The sequence below is a fragment of the Oncorhynchus clarkii genome, chromosome 18 (genome assembly GCF_045791955.1).
Source record: "Oncorhynchus clarkii lewisi isolate Uvic-CL-2024 chromosome 18, UVic_Ocla_1.0, whole genome shotgun sequence".
Classification (NCBI taxonomy): domain Eukaryota; kingdom Metazoa; phylum Chordata; class Actinopteri; order Salmoniformes; family Salmonidae; genus Oncorhynchus; species Oncorhynchus clarkii.
This window is the reverse complement of record NC_092164.1, coordinates 49,782,040-49,808,093: the sequence shown is the minus strand read 5'-3', so window position 1 is coordinate 49,808,093 and position 26,054 is coordinate 49,782,040. Positions and strand designations below refer to the sequence as shown.

General features: G+C 42.9%; 1 protein-coding gene across 1 annotated transcript; it reads left to right on the top strand.

Moving 5' to 3' along the window:
* The first annotated feature begins 7,371 nt into the window (after positions 1 to 7,371).
* LOC139372355 (uncharacterized) lies at positions 7,372 to 24,497 on the top strand. The gene is made up of 2 exons (XM_071112072.1): positions 7,372 to 7,397; positions 23,516 to 24,497. The coding sequence occupies exons 1-2, from the start codon at positions 7,372 to 7,374 to the stop codon at positions 24,495 to 24,497; spliced, it is 1,008 nt and encodes a 335-aa protein (XP_070968173.1).
* Positions 24,498 to 26,054: the final 1,557 nt, after the last annotated feature.

Sequence of the window (26,054 nt, the reverse complement as noted above, 5' to 3'; positions counted from 1 at the left end):
GACAGAAAGAAAGATTTGTGCTTCTGCATGGTTCAGTGAGTATTGATCAAGTGTCAGGGACTGGAAGATGGATCATTGTAAACCTCCCTTCCTCCTCTCCTACTCCTCCTCCTCTTCTCTCCTACTCTCCTACTCCTCCTCTATCTCTCTCTCACTCAATCAATCTATCACTTAGTCGGTCGTGTTGGTTCGAAGTCAGGGGGAGGAGGCAACAGTCTGAACTCTTCACAGTATACCCTATCCATCTCTCTATCGCTACTTCTCCCTATCCCTCTCTCACTGTATTCCGATGTCGGTCTCATTAACCCTATTTCCTTCCATTTCTCCACCTCCACATCTCTTCATCCCTCCATCTCTCCATTGTGCACTCCATTCCTTCATCTCACTGTTTCTCTATCTCTCCATCTCCTCATTCCTATACATCTCCCCATCTCACATAGAACATTTGATAAAATGCTGATGTAAAGTTCTCCTGTTGCTTACTTCTCTGACAGACAGGTGTAATACATTATGATGATAATTACAGTCGTACCCGAATACGGGTTGAAAATGACAGTTTTGGACACGGATAAGCACAGGTGCATCCTGTTTCCATTGATCATCCTTGTTTCTACAACTTGATTGAAGTCCACATGTGGTAAATTCAATTGATTGGACATGGTTTGGAAAGGCACACATCTGTCTATATAAGGTCCCACAGTTGACAGTGCATGTCAGAGCAAAAACCAAGCCATGAGTTTGAAGGAAATGTCCGTAGAGCTCCAAGACAAGATTGTGTCGAAACACAGATCTGGGGAAGGGCACCAAAACATTTCTGCAGCATTGAAGGTCCCAAAGAACACAGTGGTCTCCATCATTCTAAAATGGAAGAATTTTGGAACCACCAAGACTCTTCTTAGAGCTGGCCGCCTGGCCAAACTGAGCAATGAAGGGTCTTGGTCATGGAGGTGAACCTGATGGTCACTCTGAAAGAGCTCTAGGGTTCCTTTGTAGAGATACGAGAACCTTCCAGAAGGACAACCATCTCTGCAGCATTCCACCAATCAGGACTTTATGGTAGAGTGACCAGACAAAAGTCACTCCTCAGTAAAAGGCACATGTCAGCCCACTTTGAGTTTGGCAAAAGGCACCTAAAGACTCTCACAACACGACAAACAAGATTCTCTGGTCTGATGAAACAAAGATGGAACTCTTTGGCCTGAATGCCAAGTGTCACATCTGGAGGAAACCTGTCACCATCCCTACAGTGAAGCATGGTGGAGGCAGCATCATGCTGTGGGGATGTTTTTCAGCAGCAGGGACTTTGAGGCTAGTTTGAGGCTATCAAGGCAAAGATGAATGGAACAAAGTACAGAGAGATGGTCTGAATACTTATGTAATGTGATATTTCAGTTTTTTTATTGTAATAAATTAGCAAAAATTCAAAAAAACTGTTTTTGCTTTGTCATTATGGGGTATTGTGTGTAGATTGATGAGGGGGAAAAACTATTTTCGAATAAGGCTGTAACCTAACAAAATGCGGAAAAAGTCAAGGGGTTTGAATACTTTCCGAAGGCACTGTAAATTGGAAGGCAGTGGCTGTACAGTAATATGCTATACATGATCATCCCTTTCTCTAATTTGGCAACTTTTGCAACTTTTGGGTTTTCTGAGTGAGGGGAATGCTGTAAATTACGAAGACGCGATGTACACTGAGCATACAAAACATTAGGAACACCTGCTCTTTCCATGACATAGACTAACCAGGTGAATCCAGGTGAAAGCTAAAATATTTAAGTGCCTTTGAATGGGGTATGGTAGTAGGTGCCAGGCGCACCGGTTTGAGTTTGTCAAGAACTGCAACGCTGCTGTGTTTTCACGCTGAACAGTTTCCTGTGTCTATCAAGAATGGTCCACCACCCAAAGGACATCCAGCCAACTTGACGCATTGGAGTCAACATGGGCCAGCATCCCTGTCGAACGCTTTCGACACCTTATAGAGTCCATGCTTCAATAAATTGAGGCTGTTCTGAGGGAAAAGGGGGGCTCAACTCAATATTAGGAATGTGCTGCTCATGTTTTGTACATTCAGTGTATTTTGAAAGATGAGACGTTGAGGATTATAATAAATACCGCTTTGGTGTCATACAAGCAAGTCAAACACCTGTGAGTCCAAATGTGCATTTAACGTTTCCATATCATAAAACTCATGTCATATACAGTGTCAACATTTATGTTCATTATATTTGAAGTACAGTTACAAGATGACATGGCGTTATACTCTGGGTTGTCCTGAACAGAATGAGTGTCACGCCCTGACCTTAGAGATCCTTTTTATTCTCTATGTTTGGTTAGGTCAGGGTGTGACTCGGATGGGAAAGTCCTGGCTGACTGGCGGCTCTGGCAGATCCTGACTGACTGGCGGCTCTGGCAGATCCTGGCTGACTGGCGGCTCTGGCAGATCCTGGCTGACTGGCGGCTCTGGAAGATCCTGGCTGACTAGCGGCTCTGGAAGATCCTGACAGACGGGAGACTCTGGCGGCTCATGACAGACGGGAGACTCTGGCGGCTCATGACAGACGAGGCGCACTGTAGGCCTGGTGCGTGGTGCCGGCACTGGTGGTACTGGGCCGAGGACATGCACCTCAGGGCGAGTGCGGGGAGCTGCCACCGGAGGGCTGATGCGTGGAGGTGGTACTGGATAGACCGGAACGTGCAGGCGCACTGGAGCTCTTGAGCACCGAGCCTGCCCAACCTTACCTGGTTGAATGCTCCCGGTCGCCCTGCTGATGCGTGGAGGTGGTACTGGATAGACCGGAACGTGCAGGCGCACTGGAGCTCTTGAGCACCGAGCCTGCCCAACCTTACCTGGTTGAATGCTCCCGGTCGCCCTGCCAGTGCGGCGAGGTGGAATAGCCCGCACTGGGCTGTGCAGGCGAACCGGGGACACCATGCGTAAGGCTGGTGCCATATACGCCGGCCCAAGGAGACGCCCTGGAGACCAGATGCGTAGAGCCGGCTTCATGTAACCTGGCTCGATGCCCACTCTAGCCCGGCCGATAAGAGGAGCCGGTATGTACCGCACCGGGCTATGCACCCGCACTGGGGACACCGTGCGCTCCACAGCATAACACGGTGCCTGCCCTGTCTCTCTCGCCCCCCGGTAAGCACAGGAAGTTGGCGCAGGTCTCCTACCTGGCTTCGCTATACTTTCTGTGTGCCCCCCCCAAGACATTTTTGGGGCTGACTCTCGGACTTCCATCCACACCGCCGTGCTGCCTCCTCACACCAGCGCCTCTCCGCCTTCGCTGCCTCCAGCTCTTCTTTGTGGCGGCGATATTCTCCTGGCTGTGCCCAGGGTCCTTTATCGTCCAATTCGTCCTCCCATGTCCATTCCTCCTTGCGCTGCTCCTGCTGCCGCTTCTCCTGCTGTACCTTGGGGCGACTACACTCCCCTGGCTTAGCCTAGGGTCCTCTCCCGTCGAGGATTTCCTCCCATGTCCAAGAGTCTTGATTCTTCGGCCACTGTTGCTGCTGCCCGTTACCACGCCGCTTGGTCCTGTTGTGGTGGGTGATTCTGTATCGGTTTTCTTCCTGGGAAGGAGAGGAGGACCAAAATGCAGCGTGGTTATTTATAAACATCTTTAATGAAAGATGAAAACGTGAACACTATACAAAATAAGAAAATGTGGAAAAACCGAAACAGTCCTAACTGGTGCAAAACACAGAGACAGGAACAATCACCCACAAGATACCTAAAGAATATGGCTGCCTAAATATGGTTCCCAATCAGAGACAACGATAAACACCTGCCTCTGATTGAGAACCACTCCAGGCATCCATAGACTTACCTAGAACACTCAACTGAACACAACCCCATAGACTACAAAACCCCTATACAAAACAAGACACATAAATCACCCATGTCACACCCTGGCCTAACCAACATAATAAAGAAAACAAAGATAACTAAGGCCAGGGCGTGACAATGGTGCTAATAGCCACTTGAGTGAGTGAGTGAGTGAGTGAGTGAGTGAGTGAGTGAGGTGAGTGAGAGAGTGAGAGAGTGAGTGAGTGAGTGAGTGCGTGAGGTGAGGTGAGGTGAGGTGAGGTGAGGTGAGTGAGTACTATCGACCGGAACATTAAGCTAGCCAAGACAAACAACACAAACGAACAGACCATACAGCTGGAAGTAGTGAGGAGTTACAAACGGACCATACAACTGGAAATAGTGAGGAGTTACAAACGGACCATACAGCTGGAAGTAGTGAGGAGTTACAAACGGACCATACAGCTGGAAGTAGTGAGGAGTTACAAACGGACCATACAGCTGGAAGTAGTGAGGAGTTACAAACGGACCATACAACTGGAAGTAGTGAGGAGTTACAAACGGACCATACAGCTGGAAGTAGTGAGGAGTTACAAACGGACCATACAGCTGGAAGTAGTGAGGAGTTACAAACGGACCATACAGCTGGAAGTAGTGAGGAGTTACAAACGGACCATACAGCTGGAAGTAGTGAGGAGTTACAAACGGACCATACAGCTGGAAGTAGTGAGGAGTTACAAACGGTCCATACAGCTGGAAGTAGTGAGGAGTTACAAACGGACCATACAGCTGGAAGTAGTGAGGAGTTACAAACGGACCATACAGCTGGAAGTAGTGAGGAGTTACAAACGGACTATACTAAACAAGTTAAACGTCTTACCTGTGATTAAATGTTATCCACACACATGGACACCGGTTCCCCACATTTCCCACTCTATTTCCCACTCTCCCATGCTGAATAGCCTGAAGCCACAGGGCTCTTCTCGCGAGCTCTATTTCCCACTCTCCCATGCTGAATAGCCTGAAGCCACAGGGCTCTTCTCGCGAGCTCTATTTCCCTACGTGGGTGCCTTGCGAACCGTAGTTCGGGATTTTTGATTTGGTCACATGTACATTGAACAACATAGCAGTTTTCCTAGCATGTTTTGTTATTTCTGAATAACAAAAAATCAACGTCAAATTTCGCTCTTTTACTCTGGAGGTTCATGAGAAATAATGATTATTTAACCCAGTTTGTGGGTGTGGTCGACGGGAATTCCTTATTATTAGGTGAATATCGACTCAGACTTTAGGGTTGTCTATCTCTGTCTCTGTCTATCTCTTTCTTTTTTATCTCTTTCTCTCTCTGTTTCTCTCATTTTATGTATTTATATGGACTGTTATTTCCCTCTGCTCTGTCTCTATCTTGCTGTCCGCATCTCTTTCTCTCATGGTCTAACAGGTACAGAATAATTGCTAAATGATGCACAAGTGCTCTCTCTCTCTCTCTCTCTCTTAGTTCTGAAGGATTTGTTACCATAGAAATGTACCTGACTTAAAGGTGAGACACATTTGTATTACTGCTTATCTTGAGTTGAACTCAGAGTTGACCAAAGTTGCCTTGCTAACTCCTCCAACATCTTTCGTAGGATACCCCTCTGATCAGGTGACCAGGGCTTAAATCAACAATGTCAACAAATCAGGGTTCTGGGCACAATCCAGGGGTATCTGATTGGGTGCTGCTCCTCCAATCCCAGAATCCCACAGCACGGAGAGAAGAGGAGTGTCAGTCACAAAGTGTCAGTTTATACCTGATATATTACAATACACTAGAATCAAATTGATTCTGAAACTCAATAAGATACATTATAATGTGATTAAAACCTAATGAAATACACTTGGTTAATATGATTACAACCTAATACCAAGACACCGTTCATATCCCATCAGTAAATATAAATGCAATAATCAATATAGCTTACAGTTTTTCTCAATTGCTAAAACACTAAAACCCATTGGCTGAACAACGTTCTCAGTTGCCTGGACTCATTTAGCTAATTATGCAGCCTGTTGTCAATATCTTAAACCATTTCACATGGTAAAACACAATTTGCAGATCTCACTTAGACTTCAGCAAAACTCTAAACACATTCTCATTCTCAAAACACATTCTGCACTCTAATACACATGTCATCCATACTGGTAAACACAAGTGGCAACAATCAAATACAAATAGAGAACCCATGTCATTGATTGAACACAACCACTGAAATTTGATTTAACCTGTTTCAAATGATGCGACACAACCAATATAAGCCAGTTCAGAGAGCAAACAGGTTGTTGAAGGTGGGAAGGAGAAAGTCTGAGAATGGATAGAAGAAACAATGTGAGAGGACGAGGGCGAGTGCGTATGCGAGGTGGGCGACGGGGAGGAAGAGGAGGAGGAGGGCAAGAAAGAGGAAGAGGAAGACAAAGAGTGGAAATATCTGATGAAATTCGGGCAACAGTTATAGACCACGTTCTTGTCCATGGACTGACAATGAGGGAAGCAGGACTTAGAGTGTAACCCAATTTGAGACGATTTTCTGTATCCACCATAGTAAGGACATTCAGAGAAGAGAACAGGTACAGTATACTACTGTATTTTTGTAATTGCACATTTACTGTACTACACTATATGCAGCTGTTTCAATAGACATTTGTAAAGTTAATCACTATGTATTGTACTGCATGAATATGTTTTGTAACTGCACAACTACTTTTTGTAGAATTGCAAGGCTGCCACATGCAGGTGGAAGGACAGCTATATTCACTCGGGAGCAAGAGGCCGTTATAGTTGGCATGGTCCTTCAAGATAATGCAATACGACTCAGAGAAATCCAGGAACGAGTGATACAAGACAACACACACTTCCAGGGAATCGACAGTGTGAGCATTTCCACAATTGACTGTGTCCTCCATCGTAACAGGATGCGAATGAAACTAGTATACAGAGTACCTTTTGAGCGCAACTCACCAAGAGGGAAAGAACTGCGAGTTCAGTATGTGCAAGTAAGTGTACATTCAGAAACATTTACTGTAATCCAGGTTGTCTACAGTACTAACACATACTATGTGAATGACATTACTCTTCAGTACAGACAATGTATGGGAATCAGAAGCCTAATTGTACTCTACAGTACAGCACTGTCTCTGTACGACTTACAAAATCCTACATACAGTATATTGTATTTCTACACAGACAATATTTGACTTGGAATCCTTGGACAGACCCCATGAGTTCATCTTTGTCGATGAAGCAGGCTTCAATCTAACAAAGAGGAGAAGGAGAGGCCGAAACATGATTGGACAGCGGGCCATTATTGAAGTCCCTGGTCAACGAGGTGGCAATGTCACAATCTGTGCTGCTATCAGCAACCATGGTGTTCTACATCACCATGTTACACTCGGGCCATATAACACCCAGCACATTCTAAGATTTATTGCCAATCTAAGAGTTATTTTATATGAGCAGCAGGTTCAAGAGCAGCAGGGTCAAGAGCTAATTGAGAATCCCATTCCCACCTATGTGATAGTGTGGGACAATGTCAGTTTCTACCAAGCTGCTCAGGTAAGAGAATGGTTTAACATCAATGGGCAGTTTATGAACTTGTACCTCCCTACATACTCGCCTTTCCTGAATCCGATTGAGGAGTTTTTCTCCTCTTGGAGATGGAACGTGTATGATAGACAACCCTACACCAGAGTAAATCTGCTGCAAGCCATGGATTTAGCCTGTGGTGATATAGGTGAGGAATCATGTCAGGGCTGGATACGGCACAGAAGAGGCTTCTTCCCCCGTTGCTTCAGGAGGGACAATATTGCTTGTGATGTCGATGAAGTGCTCTGGCCTGACCCAGCCCAAAGACAAGAAGAAGCACATTGTCCCTTTTAGTATTGTATACTGTAGTACAGTGCATTGTAGGCTGTATACTGTACAATAGACAAATTGTATGGCCCTGAACATTGTGCTTTCCATTTACTAACAGTACTGACTGCTCAATAGATTTTGACTGGTTGCAGGTTCATATCAACAAAGAAGAAGAATTACAGTATCACAGAGACAAAGGACAATTTGTGAGATGCAGGGTACAGTACTGTAAAAATAGGGGTACAAAGGAGGAGGAAGAACAAAAAACAAAATTGCAATGCAGAGTAGTAATTTCTGATCAGTTTTGAGCGACTATGATAGAACATGTTTTCGTTCATCAAAAGACAATGACGGAAAAATATCAATATTTTTTTAGATTAAAAATGTACTTCTCCTGAGAATTGTATGTTTTGAACAGTGTGTTTTCTATTTTTCTGTGTATTGTTTACTGACTGCTTGAGAGTGTATATCATTTTGATCACTTTGTTTATGATTTGAGAGCAGTGTTTGATTTTGAACACAGGTAAAAGGTTTCATTTTGCGAGAGGAGTCAGAGGTTATGTAAATAGTGCTTGAAGATGAGGTTTTGTGTTTAATGTTTTCAGGAAATGGAGCACGGTTTCAGAAATTGTGTTTTAGCAATTAAGAAAAACTGTAATCAGATTGATACAGCTAAATCTAATCTCAAACCCATCAACCAATCACAGATCTATAGCGTGGCTCCTTAATCAATCACCTAGCAATCACCTTTATTACTCTGCCTCACATTCCTTTCAATCTTTCAATGTCACATGGAGAGAGAGAGAGAGGGTGGGTGAGAGAGAGAGAGAGAGAGGGTGGGTGAGAGAGAGAGAGAGAGAGAGGGTGGGTGAGAGAGAGAGAGAGAGAGAGAGAGAGAGAGACGGGGTGGGTGAGAGAGAGAGAGAGAGAGAGAGGGTGGGTGAGAGAGAGAGAGAGAGAGGGTGGGTGGGTGGGTGGGTGAGTGGGAGAGAGAGAGAGAGAGGGAGAAGACAGAAGAGAGAGAGAGAGATGGTGAGCGAGAGAAAGGGGGAGAAAATGAGAAATATCTCAGTAGACTGAACATGCATGACAGGCTGGTGAACCAAGCAAGCCCTACTGTCACGAAGGGGGCAGAGGGTCACACACACACACACACACACACACACACACTGAGAGATGTCACTCATAGTGTTATGATGGTAAGAACTATACAAGGCTGGTGCCTCCATACAGTTCTATAAGTGTCTCTCCAACCTTTCTGTATCTCTCTGGAGAATAACAGAGCCAGTATAACAACATTCCTCTAACGTTCCTGTGACGTTATATAGACAGAGAAAAGGAACAACGGGCTATACTGTTATTGGTGTTTTTATGGAACCAAATAGCATTTTTCAATGTGTCAGGGTTATGTTTTGTTCTTTTGCAATACTTGAGGTTTGATGTGCTCTTTGTCTGTAAACACGAACATGGGTCAAGCACTTAGTACCCTTTCTCTTCCCACAATGCACACACACACACCACTATTTCTCCCGTTCGTGAATAATTTATGAGTTGTCTGCTGGCCTGTCTTTCTGACATCTGCTCTCTGCTGTCACTCATCCAGAGTTGATACACACATGCACACATAAACACACAAACACAGACACACACACACACACACACACATACACACACGCACGCACACACGCACGCACATACGTACATACTATACATACATACATACATACATACATACATACATACATACCGTACATACAAGCATACACACACAAATGCACAGACACATACACATGCACACATAAACACACAAACATAGACACACGCAAGGTACACAAACACACACACAGGTTGCTGTCTGCTTGGGTTAACCTACCAGTCATAGAAGGTTCGGAGACAGAAGGAGTACTATGCCAAAGAATAAACTACAGTATAGTACAGTATACTAGACCTACAATGCAGCACAGTATAATACAGTAGACCTACAGTATAGTGCAGTATAGTAGACCGACAGTATAGTAGAGTATACTAGACATACAGTACAGTATAGTACAGTACAGTATACTAGACATGCAGTATAGTACAGTATGGTAGACCAACAGTATAGTATCGCACACTAGACCAACAGTAAAGTACAGTAAACAAGACCTATAGTATAGTAGACCAACAGTATAGTACAGTATACTAAACATACAGTATAGTACGGTATACTAAAATATACAGTATAGCACTGCATACTAGACCTAGAGTATAGTATAGCATAGTAGACCAACAGTATAATGCAGTATACTTAAAGTAAAGTATAGTATATTACAGTATAGTACAGTAGGCCTACAGTATACTGGACCTACAGTACAGTATAGTACAGTAGACCAACAGCATAGTACAGTACACTAGACCGACAGAATAGTAGAGTAGACCTACAGTATAGTACAGTATACTAGACCTACAGTATTGTATAGCATAGTAGACTAACAGTATAGGAGAGTATACAACACCAAAAGTAAAGTATAGTATAGTGCAGAATGCTAGACCTACAGTATAGTAGAGTAGACAGTATAGTACAATATACTAGATCTACATTACAGTATAGTATAGTAGACCAACGGTATAGTACAGTATACTAGACATACAGTATAGTATAGTAGACCAACAGTATACAAGAACTACAGTAAAGTATAGTATAGTACAGTATATCAGACCTACAGTATAGTACAGTAGACCTACAGTATAATACAGTATACTAGACTTACAGTATAGTATGGTAGACCAGCAGTATAGTGTAGTATACTAGACCTACAGTAGAGTACAGTATACTAGACCTACGGTATAGTACAGTAGACCTACAGTGTAGTACAGTATACTAGACCTACAGTAGAGTACAGTATAGTAGAGTATACTAGACCTATAGTACAGCATAGTATAATACAGTATACTAGACACACAGTATAGTAGGCCAGCAGCATAGTACAGTATACTAGACCTAAAGTATAGTACAGTATAGCAGACCAACAGTATAGTACAGTATACTAGGCCTAAATTATTGTACAGTATACTAGACCTACAGTATTGTACAGTAGACCTACAGTATAGTACACTGTAGTAGACCAACAGTACAGTAGAGTATACTAGACCTACAGTACAGTATAGTAGACAAACAGTATAGTACAGTACAGTAAGCCTACAGTAACGTACAGTATAGTACAGTATACTAGACCTATAGTACATTACTGTATAGTAGACATACAGTATAGTACAGTATATTAAACCTACAGTATAGTATAGTACCGTATACTAGAACAACAGTACAGTACAAACACACACACAGGTTGTTGTCTGCTTAGGTTAACCTACCAGTCATGGACGGGTCAGAGACAGAAGGAGTACTACGCAAAATAAAAAAACTTCTGTATAGTACAGTATACTAGACCTACAGTACAGTACAGAATAGTATAGTACAGTATACTAGACCTACAGTGCAGTATAGTGTAATACAGTGTAGTGCAGTATAGTAGTGTATACTAGACATACAGTTCAGTATGGTACAGTACGGTATATCAGACCTACAGTACAGTACAGCATAGTAGACCTACAGTACAGTACAGCATAGTAGACCTACAGTATAGTACAGTATACTAGACCAACAGTATAGTACAGTATACAAACCTACAGTATAGTACAGAAAACTAGACCTACAGTATAGTAGAATATAGTAGACCTACAACATGCTAGACCAACTGTATGGTACAGTATACTAAACCTACAGCATAGTAGACCAACATTATAGTACAGTAGACTAGACCTACAGTATAGTATAGCATAGTAGACCAATAGTATGGTACAGTATACAAGACCTACAGTAAAGTATAGTGTAGTGCAGTATACTTGACCTACAGTATAGTACAGTAGACCTACAGTATAGTACAGTATACTAGACTTACAGTACAGTACAGTATGGTAGACCAACAGTATAGTGTAGTACACTAGACCTACAGTAGAGTACAGTATACTAGACCTATGGTATAGTACAGTAGACCTACAGTGTAGTACAGTATACTAGACCTACAGTAGAGTACAGTATAGTAGAGTATACTAGACCTATAGTACAGCATAGTATAATACAGTATACTAGACACACAGTATAGTAGGCCAGCAGCATAGTACAGTATACTAGACCTACAGTATAGTACAGTATAGCAGACCAACAGTATAGTACAGTATACTATGCCTAAAGTATTGTACAGTAGACCTACAGTATAGTACACTGTAGTAGACCAACAGTACAGTAGAGTATACTAGACCTACAGTACAGTATAGTAGACAAACAGTATAGTACAGTACAGTAAGCCTACAGTAACGTACAGTATAGTACAGTATACTAGACCTATAGTACATTACTGTATAGTAGACATACAGTATAGTACAGTATATTAAACCTACAGTATAGTATAGTACCGTATACTAGAACAACAGTACAGTACAAACACACACACAGGTTGTTGTCTGCTTAGGTTAACCTACCAGTCATGGACGGGTCAGTACTACGCAAAATAAAAAACTTCTGTATAGTACAGTATACTAGACCTACAGTACTACGCAAAAGTGCAATAAAACTAGTCTGTATAGTACAGTCATACTAGACCTACAGTACAGTACAGAATAGTATAGTACAGTATACTAGACCTACAGTGCAGTATAGTGTAATACAGTGTAGTGCAGTATAGTAGTGTATACTAGACATACAGTTCAGTATGGTACAGTACGTATATCAGACCTACAGTACAGTACAGCATAGTAGACCTACAGTATAGTACAGTATACTAGACCAACAGTATAGTACAGTATACAAACCTACAGTAAAGTACAGAAAACTAGACCTACAGTATAGTAGAATATAGTAGACCTACAACATACTAGACCAACTGTATGGTACAGTATACTAAACCTACAGCATAGTAGACCAACATTATAGTACAGTAGACTAGACATACAGTATAGTACAGTATACTAGACCTACAGTATAGTATAGCATAGTAGACCAATAGTATGGTACAGTATACAAGACCTACAGTAAAGTATAGTGTAGTGCAGTATACTTGACCTACAGTATAGTACAGTAGACATACAGTATAATACAGTAGACCGACAATATAGTACAGTATACTAGACCTACAGTACAGTATAGTATAACACAGTATACTATACATATAGTATAGTAGACCAATAGTATAGTATAGTATACTAGACCTACAGTATAGTACAGTAGACATGCAGTATAGTACAGTAGACCGACAGTATAGTACAGTATAGTATAACACAGTATACTAGACACACAGTATAGTAGACCAATAGTATAGCACAGTATACTAGACCTACAGTATAGTATATTATTGTAGACCAACAGTATAGTAAAGTATACTAGACCTACAGTAGAGTACAGCAGACCTACAGTATAGTACAGTATACTAGACTTACAGTACAGTACAGTATGGTAGACCAACAGTATAGTGTAGTACACTAGACCTACAGTAGAGTACAGTATACTAGACCTATGGTATAGTACAGTAGACCTACAGTGTAGTACAGTATACTAGACCTACAGTAGAGTACAGTATAGTAGAGTATACTAGACCTATAGTACAGCATAGTATAATACAGTATACTAGACACACAGTATAGTAGGCCAGCAGCATAGTACAGTATACTAGACCTACAGTATAGTACAGTATAGCAGACCAACAGTATAGTACAGTATACTATGCCTAAAGTATTGTACAGTAGACCTACAGTATAGTACACTGTAGTAGACCAACAGTACAGTAGAGTATACTAGACCTACAGTACAGTATAGTAGACAAACAGTATAGTACAGTACAGTAAGCCTACAGTAACGTACAGTATAGTACAGTATACTAGACCTATAGTACATTACTGTATAGTAGACATACAGTATAGTACAGTATATTAAACCTACAGTATAGTATAGTACCGTATACTAGAACAACAGTACAGTACAAACACACACACAGGTTGTTGTCTGCTTAGGTTAACCTACCAGTCATGGACGGGTCAGAGACAGAAGGAGTACTACGCAAAATAAAAAACTTCTGTATAGTACAGTATACTAGACATACAGTACAGTACAGAATAGTATAGTACAGTATACTAGACCTACAGTGCAGTATAGTGTAATACAGTGTAGTGCAGTATAGTAGTGTATACTAGACATACAGTTCAGTATGGTACAGTACGTATATCAGACCTGCAGTACAGTACAGCATAGTAGACCTACAGTATAGTACAGTATACTAGACCAACAGTATAGTACAGTATACAAACCTACAGTAAAGTACAGAAAACTAGACCTACAGTATAGTAGAATATAGTAGACCTACAACATACTAGACCAACTGTATGGTACAGTATACTAAACCTACAGCATAGTAGACCAACATTATAGTACAGTAGACTAGACATACAGTATAGTACAGTATACTAGACCTACAGTATAGTATAGCATAGTAGACCAATAGTATGGTACAGTATACAAGACCTACAGTAAAGTATAGTGTAGTGCAGTATACTTGACCTACAGTATAGTACAGTAGACATACAGTATAATACAGTAGACCGACAATATAGTACAGTATACTAGACCTACAGTACAGTATAGTATAACACAGTATACTATACATATAGTATAGTAGACCAATAGTATAGTATAGTATACTAGACCTACAGTATAGTACAGTAGACATGCAGTATAGTACAGTAGACCGACAGTATAGTACAGTATAGTATAACACAGTATACTAGACACACAGTATAGTAGACCAATAGTATAGCACAGTATACTAGACCTACAGTATAGTATATTATTGTAGACCAACAGTATAGTAAAGTATACTAGACCTACAGTAGAGTACAGCAGACATACAGTATAGTAGACCAACAGTATAATACAGTATACTAGGCCTACAGTATAGTACAGTATACTATACCTACAGTATAGTACAGTATAGTAGACCAACAGTATAGTAAAGTATACTAGACCTACAGTAGAGTACAGCAGACAGACAGTATAGTAGACCAACAGTATAGTAGAGTATACTAGACCTATGGTATAGTACAGTATGCTAGACCTAAAGTACAGTATAGTATAGTAGACCAACAGTATAGTACGGTATACCTGACCTACAGTATAGTACAGTATACTAGACCTACAGTACAATAGAGTGCAGTATACTGGACCTACAGTATAGTACAGTACAGTACAGTATAGTATACCTATATGTGTGTGTGTGTGTGTGTGTGTGTGTGTGTGTGTGTGTGTGTGTGTGTGTGCGTGCGTGCGTGCGTGCGTGTGTGTGGATATTAGCTAGAGCTAGGCTATGACTCAATCTAATGCATTCTATTCTATATCCATCCTGTCATCTTGCTACCCCCTGTTCCATTGGGTATGTATCCCTGCTCTATACTCCATCCCTGTGTAAAACCATTCCCCTAAAATAACATTTACATTTCACATTTAAGGAATTTAGCACACACACACACACACACACACAAAAATACTTCTGTATTAACTAATACTAATGTCACCCATCACGAGGGCCTAATGTGTACCCTTACTCCTCCACTCAACCTGTTTTCCATCCCATGATACAGTGGCTTGCAAAAGTATTCACCCCCCTTGGCATTTTTCCTATTTTGTTGCCTAGAATACAACCCAGAATTTAAATGTATTTTGGGGGGTTTGTTTCATTTGATTTAAACAATATTCATACCACTTTGAAGATGTAAAATATTTTTTCTTGTGAAACAAACAAGAAATTAGAAAAAAAGAGAAAGCTTGAGCGTGCATAACTATTCACCCCCCAAAGTCAATGCTTTGTAGAGACACCTTTTGCAGCAATTACAGCTGCAATTATTTAGGGGCATGTCTCTAAGCTTGGCACATCTAGCCACTGGGATTTTTGTCCATTCTTTAAGGCAAAACAGCACCAGCTGCTTCAAGTTGGATGGGTTCCACTGTGTACAGCAATCTTTAACTCAATTGGATTGAGAATTTCCATGTATTCAGTGCCATCCATCATTCCTTCAATTCTGACCAGTTTCCCAGTCCCTGCCGATGAAAACATCCCCACAGCATGATGCTGCCACCACCATCTTTCACTGTGGGGATGGTGTTCTCGGGGTGATGAGAGGTGTTGGAATTGTGCCAGACATAGTGTTTTCCTTGATGGCTAAAAAGCTCAATTTTAGTCTAATCTGACCAGAGTACCTTCTTCCATATGTTTGGGGAGTCTCCCACATGCTTTTGGTGAACACCAAATGTGTTTGCTTATTTTTTTCTTTAAGCAATGGCTTTTTTCTGGACACTCCTCTGTAAAGCCCAGCTCTGTGGAGTGTACGGCTTAAAGTGGTCCTATGAACAGATACTCCAATCTTTGCTGTGGAGCTTTGCAGCTCCTTCAGGGTTATCTTTGGTCTCTTTGTTGCCTCTCTGATTAATGCCCTCCTTGCCTGGTCCATGAGTCTTGGTGAGCGGCCCTCTCTTGGCAGGTTTGTTGTGGTGCCATGTTCTTTCTGTTTTTTAATAATGGATTTAAATGTTGCTCCGTGGGATGTTCAAAGCTTCTGATATTTTTTTATCACCCAACCCTGATCTGTACTTCTCCACAACTTTGTCCCTGACCTGTTTGGAGAGCTCCTTGGTCTTCATGGTGCCACTTGGTTGGTGGTTCCCCTTGCTTAGTGGTGTTGCAGACTCTGGGGCCTTTCAGAACAGATGTATATGTACACTGAGATCATGTGACACTTAGACTGCACACAGGTGGACTTTATTTAACTAATTATGTGACTTCTGAAGGTAATTGGTTGCACCAGATCTTATTTAGGGGCTTCATATCAAAGGGGCTGAATACATATACACACACCACTTTTCAGTTTTTTATTTTTTTAAACATTTTTTGAAACAAGTTCTTTTTTTCATTTCACTTCACCAATTTCAACTATTTTGTGTATGTCCATTACATGAAATCCAAATAAAAAATACATTTAAATTACAGGTTGTAATGAAACAATATATGAAAACGCCAAGGGGGTTGTAATGATTTTTGTTGGTGGAAGAAGTAGTAACCCAAAGCGCAGTGTGGTACGTGTTCATGATGCCTTTAATAAACTGAACACTGAATACAAACAAACAAGAGAATAAAGGAAAACAGAAACAGTCCAGTATGGTGAAAACACTGAAACGGAAAATAATCACCCACAACTTAAAATGGGATAACAGGTTACCTAAGTATGGCTCTCAATCAGAGACAACGATAGACAGCTGCCTCTGATTGAGAACCATACCAGGTCAAACACATAGAAAAAGAAAACCTAGACCTATAACATAGAATACCCACCCGCCTCACACCCTGACCAAACTAAAAATAGAAACATACAAAGCAATCTACGGTCAGGGGTGACTACTTTTGCAAGGCACTGTAGATGAGCTACATCAGCTAGGTCCTGCTAGGGTAGTGGTGGAGATTTACATCACCACGGCAATAGAATACTTTAAGGAGTGAGACAGAATTCAAATGAACAGAACTAACGTTCTAATTCTTATTCAGAACACTCTCTTCTATGAAAGAGATGGTGATTTGCATTGGTACAGGGTTGTCATGACAATCTGATAGCTGGGAGAAGGTCATTAATAAAGATCTTGACGCACACACACACATACGTAACGAAGCACCAGACATTAAGCGTTTGACCTCGAGAGTGTCTTGTATTACTGAAGTCACTAACCTAGACCGTCCTCCCACACACATGCATGCACTCACTATTGCACACATGCACACATGCACATGCCCAGACAATGTGATTAATATTGTATTGGAGGAGAGGCCTGAGAATCTGAATCAGAACTGGAATTAGATCATCTATTTAGCCCCTGGGTCACATTCACTGTGGGATGAGAGAGATAGAGAAGGGCAGGAGGCAGAGGGAGGGGACGAGAGAGGAAGAGGGAGGGGGGGGGAGATGGGGAGAGTAGAGAGAAGAGGGATGGAGGGGAGATGAGGAGAGGGAGACAAAATTAAGAGAGATAAAAAGAGAGGAGAATGGGGAAATGTATGATAAAGGAAGAAGAGGAATAGAGATAAATCAAATAAAAATGTATATAATAGAAATGGGGAAGAATGAATAGAGAGAGCGGTGGAGAGAAAGAGTGAGTGAAAGGAGAGTAGTGAGTGCCTGAGTGACTGAGTGAGTGCTGGATGTCCTGTTGCATGTTGATCATTTTAGCTGTCTAGTCACCATGGGGACCAACACACAGAACAGAACAGGCAGGCAGGCAGGTAGCTCTTGCCTCACCTCACCGGGAAAGGACAACTTGTTTTTCTCACTCTATCTCTCCCCTCCTCTCTCTCCTCTATCTCCTCTCTCTCCCCTCCTCTCTCTCCTCTCTCTCCCCTCCTCTCTCTCCCCTCTCCTCATCTGCACTCCTCTCTCTTCTATCCAGACTGATAAAAATGCAACAGTGCATCCAGGATATAATTTCCCTCTTTCTGCCTCCCTCTCTCTCCTCTCTCTCTCCTCTATCTCCTCACTCTCCTCTCTCTCCCCTCCTCTCTCTCCTCTCTCTCCCCTCCTCTCTCTCCTCTCTCTCCTCTCTCTCCCCTCCTCTCTCTCCTCTCTCTCCTCTCTCTCCCCTCCTCTCTCTCCTCTCTCTCCCCTCCTCTCTCTCCTCTCTCCTCCTCTCTCTTCTATCCAGACTGATAAAAATGCAACAGTGCATCCAGGATATAATTTCCCTCTCTCTGCCTCTCTCTCTCTCCTCTCTCTCCCCTCCTCTCTCTCCTCTCTCTCCTCTCTCTCCCCTCCTCTCTCTTCTATCCAGACTGATAAAAAGGCAACAGTGCATCCAGGATATAATTTCCCTCTCTCTGCCTCCCTCTCTCTGCCTCCCTCTCTCCTTCCCCCCTAATCTTTTCTCCCCACTCACGATGTTCTTAATTTCCCCTTCTTGTGCCCTCATCTCACTCCCACTATCCCTTTTCTCTGCCACTCCTCCTCTGTTCTCACTCCCTCCTCCCATCTCCATCCCTTTATTTCCCCCCTCCTTCACCCTCTGTCACTCCTCTTCGCTCTCTGCCTCCCTCCCTTCCTTCCTCGCCCCTCTATGGGCCCTGGTCTAAAGTAATGCACTATCTTAGGAATAGGGTAACATTTGGGATGGAGCCTACAGCATCAGATCCTGTTGGACAGTATTCTGGCCTGCTGCCATCTCTAACAGGAGTATAAATGACACTGACTCTCAGAAGTTCCACTAGCATCATTATCGTGTGGTTTCAGAGTGACACTCTTTTCAATGTCACTACATTATGTTAGCAACAGGAACATATTTTCTAAGATAGAACCGGATATGTTGATCAGAGCATTATGGTTACTGTAGAACATCATGCTCAGTGGTGATCTAAGCATGTAAATCTTGGTGGTGCAAAAAAAAAAAGAATAATAAATGGTGCAGGATGCATGCTAGCAAAGCCACTACACAACACAACAAATACATGAATTGCACTATACCACTGCTACACCTGGCTATCAGTGGAGCCTTGAATGGCAGCAAAACAGTTCATTCAGCCTCATTTACTGTCTTTAAAAAAGAAACATAGCTGATATGACTGACTTGCTTAAAAAAAGTGGTTTCTGTCAATTGAGATGTACAAACTATGGCATAAGGGAAAGACAAGCAGATAAGAGGACATCCGTCATTTCGATGAAGGCATTAATGAGCGAGCTAGGACGGACGTAGTCAATATAAATATTTGTTCAGTACTTTTGAAATATACAGCGACATAATTCAGAACATGGGCCGTTCTTACAGTATTCTCCCTGTACGCCAAGTCAGAACCGTAGGATAAATAATGGGGGCATATAAGCAGACAATGAAAGCTCTTACAGTATTCAATGATTACATTTCTCAAAAACAGGTTTATAGGGTACATAATCACCACCAAGTCAGAACAATAGGTGAAATTAAGAGGTGAAAATGTACCAAATTATTAGGGTGAGGCACATGGGCTAACTAACTATTAAGGCACAAGATGAGACCCAACTGCAGACACAGGAGGCAGATGGTTGGAGTCTTACAAGGTTTATTAATCCAAAGGGGTAGGCAAGAGAATGGTCGTGGACAGGAAAACAGGTCAAAGCCAGATCAGAGTCCAGGTGGTACAGAGTAACAGACAGGCTCGTGGTCAAGCCAGGCAGAATGGTCAGGCAGGCAGGTACAGAGTCCAGAAACAGGCAATGATCAAAACCAGGTGGACTAGAAAAAGGAGGATGCAAAAAGCAGGAGAACAGGGAAACCGCTGGTTGACTTGGAAACATACCAGACGAACTGGCACAGAGAGACAGGAAACACAGGGATAAATACACTGGGAAAACAAGCGACACCTGGAGGGGGTGGAGACAATAACGAGGACAGGTGAAACAGATCCGGGTGTGACACTAACAGCATACTACATACAGTGGGGAGAACATGTATTTGATACACTGCCGATTTTGCAGGTTTTCCTACTTACAAAGCATGTAGAGGTCTGTCATTTTTTCATAGGTACACTTCAACTGTGAGAGACGGAATCTAAAACAAAATCCAGAAAATCACATTGTATGATTTTTAAGTAATTAATTTGCATTTTATTGCATGACATAAGTATTTGATACATCAGAGAAGCAGAACTTAATATTTGGTACAGAAACCTTTTTTTGCAATTACAGAGATCATACGTTTCCTGTAGATCGGCAGTGTATCAAATAATTGTTCTCCCCACTGTAACATACACTTTCTTAGCTACAGCCTACATATCTCCCATATACATCATTTATGTAGCAGCATACAAGACAAGTTAGGACTCACCTGGTTGTCCTGTGCTCACTTGAACAGGAAGGTGGCACGGTGGTCCTTCGTGGGTCAATTTTGTCATCAAACGTTGTCATCAAAGTCTGGCATTCTCTGGATTTATGGTGCTTTCAAGACAACTGGGAACTCTAAGAAAAAACAAGGTTGAATCATGATGTCATTGATCTTCAGGTCATAGCTCTAGAAAGAGGCCGGATTTACAATTCCAAGTTGGATGACCGTTCAAAACATATTTTCCCAGTCGGAGCTAGTTGTTCCCGAGTTCCCAGTTGTCTTGAACTCTCTAAAGTCAGATTTTGCAGTTCCAAGTAAGCAGTTGTTTGGGCGCGGCACAAATCATGCTTCATTGACAGCATGGCCAATGTTGAATGTTTATCATTTTAAACTCATAATCTTAGACTTGGGACCACACAGCCACTCCACTGAATATCAGGCTAGTGATTGCTTTGCAAGGCTTGCAGTTAGCCACTGATTCCTTCCAAACCACTCATTGTTGAATTTGCGATTTACAACTTGTTGTGTAATGTTTATGGGCGATGAGCAACGATACGTTTTATCTATAATTTCTCTTCATATGACAAGGATTGAAAAGGATTTGCCAGTAGATTGATTCATGGTGATTGATGACTGCTAGCTAAGTATGATGTATGATGTTGACATGACCAGTCCGATCAATGACCTTGAGCCTTCTTGGGTGGGCACTTCTAATGTACCTCTATGGCAGCACTCAAAGGGCTAGAATTTTAGACTTGGACTTGGCGGTGATGTAGTGTCCCCATGAGTGACAGAACATTGATCCAATCACGGCGCAACGCTCCGTATTTTCTGCTGGCTTGCCCCTCCACCACAGAAAGCACTGAGCTAGGCTGAAATATCTGTATTTTGGAGCTGCCTTACTCAAGAAAACAAAAAAGAGACCAGGTTTGTATGTGGCTTTAATAACTGATTTATATGTTTTGGGGTTTTTGTTACATTGTTTGCAAACTGATATGTGACATGTATTAATGCCAAAATAACATGCTAAAAATGTGGGGGCTCAAAACAGATGGGGCACCTGCCCTGAATGACGGGTCGCCACTGGTCACTACACTTTGTCAATATAACAATTTTCCTAAATGCAGGGAGCAGCATTTATCATATACTGGTACATGTATACTAATGTCAAATATTATGACCTAGTATACTACATAGTGTATTTTCCAGGTAGTGAGATATTATTAACACCACAGACAGTCTTTAGACACATATTAATGCCAGAATGAAGGCATTCTTTGCCCCACATGCCCTGATCATGCTACACAATGCTATGGATGTGTTTTCCAGATACTGTGGGGGACTACAGTCTACACTGCTCTCCATTATAGTCCCCCACCACCACTCTCTCTTTGGAGGTTATGGTCTTTTCAAAGAGATCACAGGGTGTTGAATACTTCATAACAATAGCCCTTTCTCTATGGCATAAAACATCCAAGCACAGCAGGGGTGTATTCACTAGTACCAAACAGAAGCGAACTGGGCGAAAAGGAGAGGGACCTACCTGAATGTGTTTTTAATAGAAACTCTTGTTTTCGATGCAAATCGTTTTCCACTGCACAACGTTTTGTTGCGGTTTGCTATGGTGTGCATGCACTAATAAATACATACCGGAATTCCTATAGCCTCCAGCAGAGGTTGAAGGACTCTGTCCAATAACATAACTGAGCCTTGAACGCCCTCTGCTGGCCAAATACTGAACCGCAATCTCTCCAGTAACTGCTACGGTCACCTCCAAAACTATTGGCACCATTGGTACAGATGAGAAAAAAATAAACATTTATAATAAGCTATATTGTAAATAGGAAATGTATATGATTTTACTATGTATTTTATATTGTTGCTCAGAGAAAATATAGGTGTCAAAATAATTGGCACCCCTAAAAATGATTATAAATCAAATGAAACAAGCCAAATGAAATCGGCATTAGCATTCTTCTGTTTTTATATTAATCTAAGTTTAAGGAAATGTAATATGTGTATGCGACAAATAATTATTGTTTCACTTGGGGTATAAAAATGAGGTAACATGCAGGTGAAATCCATTACCATGGGGAAAGGCAGAAAACTCACAAATAAAGAGACAAGTGGTTGTTGACTTTCATAAATTAGGCAATGAGTTCAAAATAACAACTGAAAAAACAAAAATACCACTTACCACTTTTGGGGCAACAATTAAGAAGTTTAAGACACTGGAACAGTGGTGGACTTGCCTGGTAGAGGAAGCATGTGTATTTTGTCCTCACGCGGAGTGAGGAATATTGTTCAGTAGGCAAAGAAAAGTCTAAGGGCCACAGTTGGACAATTCCAGAACTTGGTTGAATCTTGGGGTCACCAAGTCTTCAAATCTCCATTTAGACCTGACCTCTATGCCAATAGGCTATTTGGAAAGGTTGCCAGAAGAACATATTTATTGGGAACAACCAACAAATGTATATGCCTAGAGTTTGCTAAATGCATTGGCACATGGATTGGAATTGGGTGCTATGGTAAAATGAGACTAAAATAGAGCTCTTTGGCCATGCACACCAGTGGTGGATTTGGCATTGAAAGAAAAATGGATATGCAGAAAAGAACCTGCGCACCAGAGCTCCAGTGTTCCCCCACAGCCCGGTCCATCTGGTGCCTCCTCCAAGCACCAGGCCTCCTGTAGGCTTATTAAGCATACATTGTAGCTCAGTATTTGAATTTATTTTATACAGTCTTTTTTGCTTATCTTTTTATTTTGGATGTGACTGTATCTGTCTTCCACTCCTTCCCGTCACTGGGAGGCCATGTGTACTGGAATCTTCATGTTCATTACCTACACCCAGTGGCGGTTCTAGCTTGAATGGCTTCCTGGGCGAACCCCTCTTTCAGCCCCCCCCTTCAGCTCCCCCTTCAGCCACCCCTTCAGCTCCCCCTTCAGCCACCCCTTTATCCCCCCCTTCAGCTCCCCCTTCAGCGCCCCCTTCAGCCCCCCCTTCAGCTCCCCCTTCAGCCCCCCCTTCAGCTCACCCTTCAGCTCCCCCTTCAGCCCCCCCCTTTCAGCTCCCCCTTCACCCCCCCCTTCAGCTCCCCCTTCAGCCACCCTTTCAGCTCCCCCTTCAGCCCCCCTTCAGCTCCCCTTCAGCTTACCTTTCAGCTCCCCCTTCAGCCACCCCTTCAGCTCCCCCTTCAGCGCCCCCTTCAGCCCCCCCTTCAGCTACCCCTTCAGCCCCCCCTTCAGCTCACCCTTCAGCTCCCCCTTCAGCCCCCCCTTCATCCCCCCCCTTTATCCCCCCCTTCAGCTCCCCCTTCAGCGCCCCCTTCAGCCCCCCCTTCAGCTCCCCCTTCAGCCCCCCCTTCAGCTCACCCTTCAGCTCCCCCTTCAGCCCCCCCCTTTCAGCTCCCCCTTCAACCCCCCCTTCAGCCACCCTTTCAGCTCCCCCTTTAGCCCCCCCTTCAGCTCCCCTTCAGCTTACCTTTCAGCTCCCCCTTCAGCCACCCCTTCAGCTCCCCCTTCAGCCACCCCTTCAGCCACCCCTTCAGCTCCCTCTTCAGCCCCCCCTTCAGCTCCCCCTTTAGCCCCCCCCTTCAGCTCCCCCTTCAGCTCCCCCTTCAGCGCCCCCTTCAGCTCCCCCTTCAGCCCCCCTTCAGCCTCCCCCCTTCAGCTCCCCCTTCAGCCCCCCCTTCAGCTCCCCCTTCAGCCCCCCCTTCAGCCTCCCCCCCTTCAGCCCCCCCTTCAGCTCCCCCTTCAGCCCCATCCCTTCAGCTCACCCCTTCACCCCCCCCCCCCTTCAGCCCCCACTTCACCCCCCCATTCAGCCCCCACTTCACCCCCCCCCTTCAGGTTCCCCTCTTCAGCGCCCTGTCATTTTTATTCAGACATTTGAAACGGCACAAATAAATAATCATAACATTTACAACCATATAAATATTTCTAAAAAAGACTCATAAATATCAAAAAGAAGTAACAAAGTCACATAGGAACAAAATTGTGTTGTTTTGGCACTCGAGCATCAATACATTACCCATCCCCCAACACTGTCAACCAAGACTAAACCAACTCACCTTGGGGATGTAAAGACTGGTTTTATATTATTCTTAACCATTTCACACAAACCAGAAACTATAAACTATATATTCACATTGTTATGAATGAATTGTGGATTATTTGGTAACATTTCGTAGTGTTACTGATTTTACTATTTGCAACATTACCGTACTAAAGTTGGTGCACTATTTGATAGATTCCCCCGCTCCCCCTACCTCGGGCTTCCAGTGGGGAGACCTGAGGTCATCCTACCCCCGCCCCCCTCCCCATCTCGTACTTCTGAGTGGGAGACCTTCCCAGGCAGTAGCCTGCCTAGCTCACAAAGTAGAATCAGGGCGCCCACTCCGACAAGGTTAATTGACCCACAGTCCCACACAGTGACATGATATCATTGACGTGATGTGCAAATGAGTGATAGAAAACCGATCGCACAAATGTCACCATTTCGATTTTTTTGCTGCGGCCCCGTGCCACCCCTGGGAAGATGTCGCCCTGGGCGGCAGCCAATGTCGTCTATACCTAAATCCGCCACTGCTTTACACCCACCAGGGAGAAGACCAGACAAGGAATGTGAACAAGGCAATGGAGGGAGGGAGGGAGGGAGGGAGGGTGAATGATGTGGGAGTAAGTGGGTCACTGCCTTTGAACACAGAATAGACTAATACTTAAAATAATTTAATTTTCCCCGAGGGAACTTCATTTGTGGTGACCGATTCATACAAGCACATTCAAATAATTTCAAACACAAGACAGTGCATGCCATTTAAAAACATAGAAAAACAGGGCATGTGTGCATCAGTCCAGTAGGATAAAGTGCATGTTCCCATGCTGACCAGTTGATGGCAGTATAAGCTTGCATCTGACCCAACTTTACGCTAATTTTCCTTTCTCAATCATCTTCTCACCTCTCACTAATGTCTTATTTTAGCTGATTAACACACTAACACTAACACTCACCACTCACACACACATACACTCATACACACATATGCGTACACATAAATGGGTACACAAACACACACACATACACCGTTCATGTCTGTGTGTGTTTGTTTTTATAACACCAGCGTCATAAGTAGTTTTTGGTATCCATTTATAGAGCTTTCTCTTTGTAATTGAGTAATTATGGAGCTATTAGCCTCAAGCACCTCTCTCTGCACTCTCTATGGTGCTAGCCTATTAACACAAGATCAATAGGGCTGTTTGCGCTCACTCCAGACATGTGTGTGTGGCTGTGAGTGTCAGCTTGTGTGTGTGTGTGTGTGTGTGTGTGTGTGTGTGTGTGTGTGTGTGTGTGTGTGTGTGTGTGTGTGTGTGTGTGTGTGTGTGTGTGTGTGTGTGTGTGTGTGTGTGTGTGTGTGTGTGTGTGTATTAGCGTGTGTGTGTGTGTGTGTGT

Excerpts from the sequence above, each read along its gene's own strand:
- LOC139372355 (XM_071112072.1), top strand. The coding sequence starts at position 7,372 with ATGTCAGTTTCTACCAAGCTGCTCAG. Across the intron at positions 7,398-23,515 it reads GTTTCTACCAAGCTGCTCAG|CTCCCCCTTCAGCCACCCCT; the intron begins GTAAGAGAATGG and ends CCCCCCCTTCAG.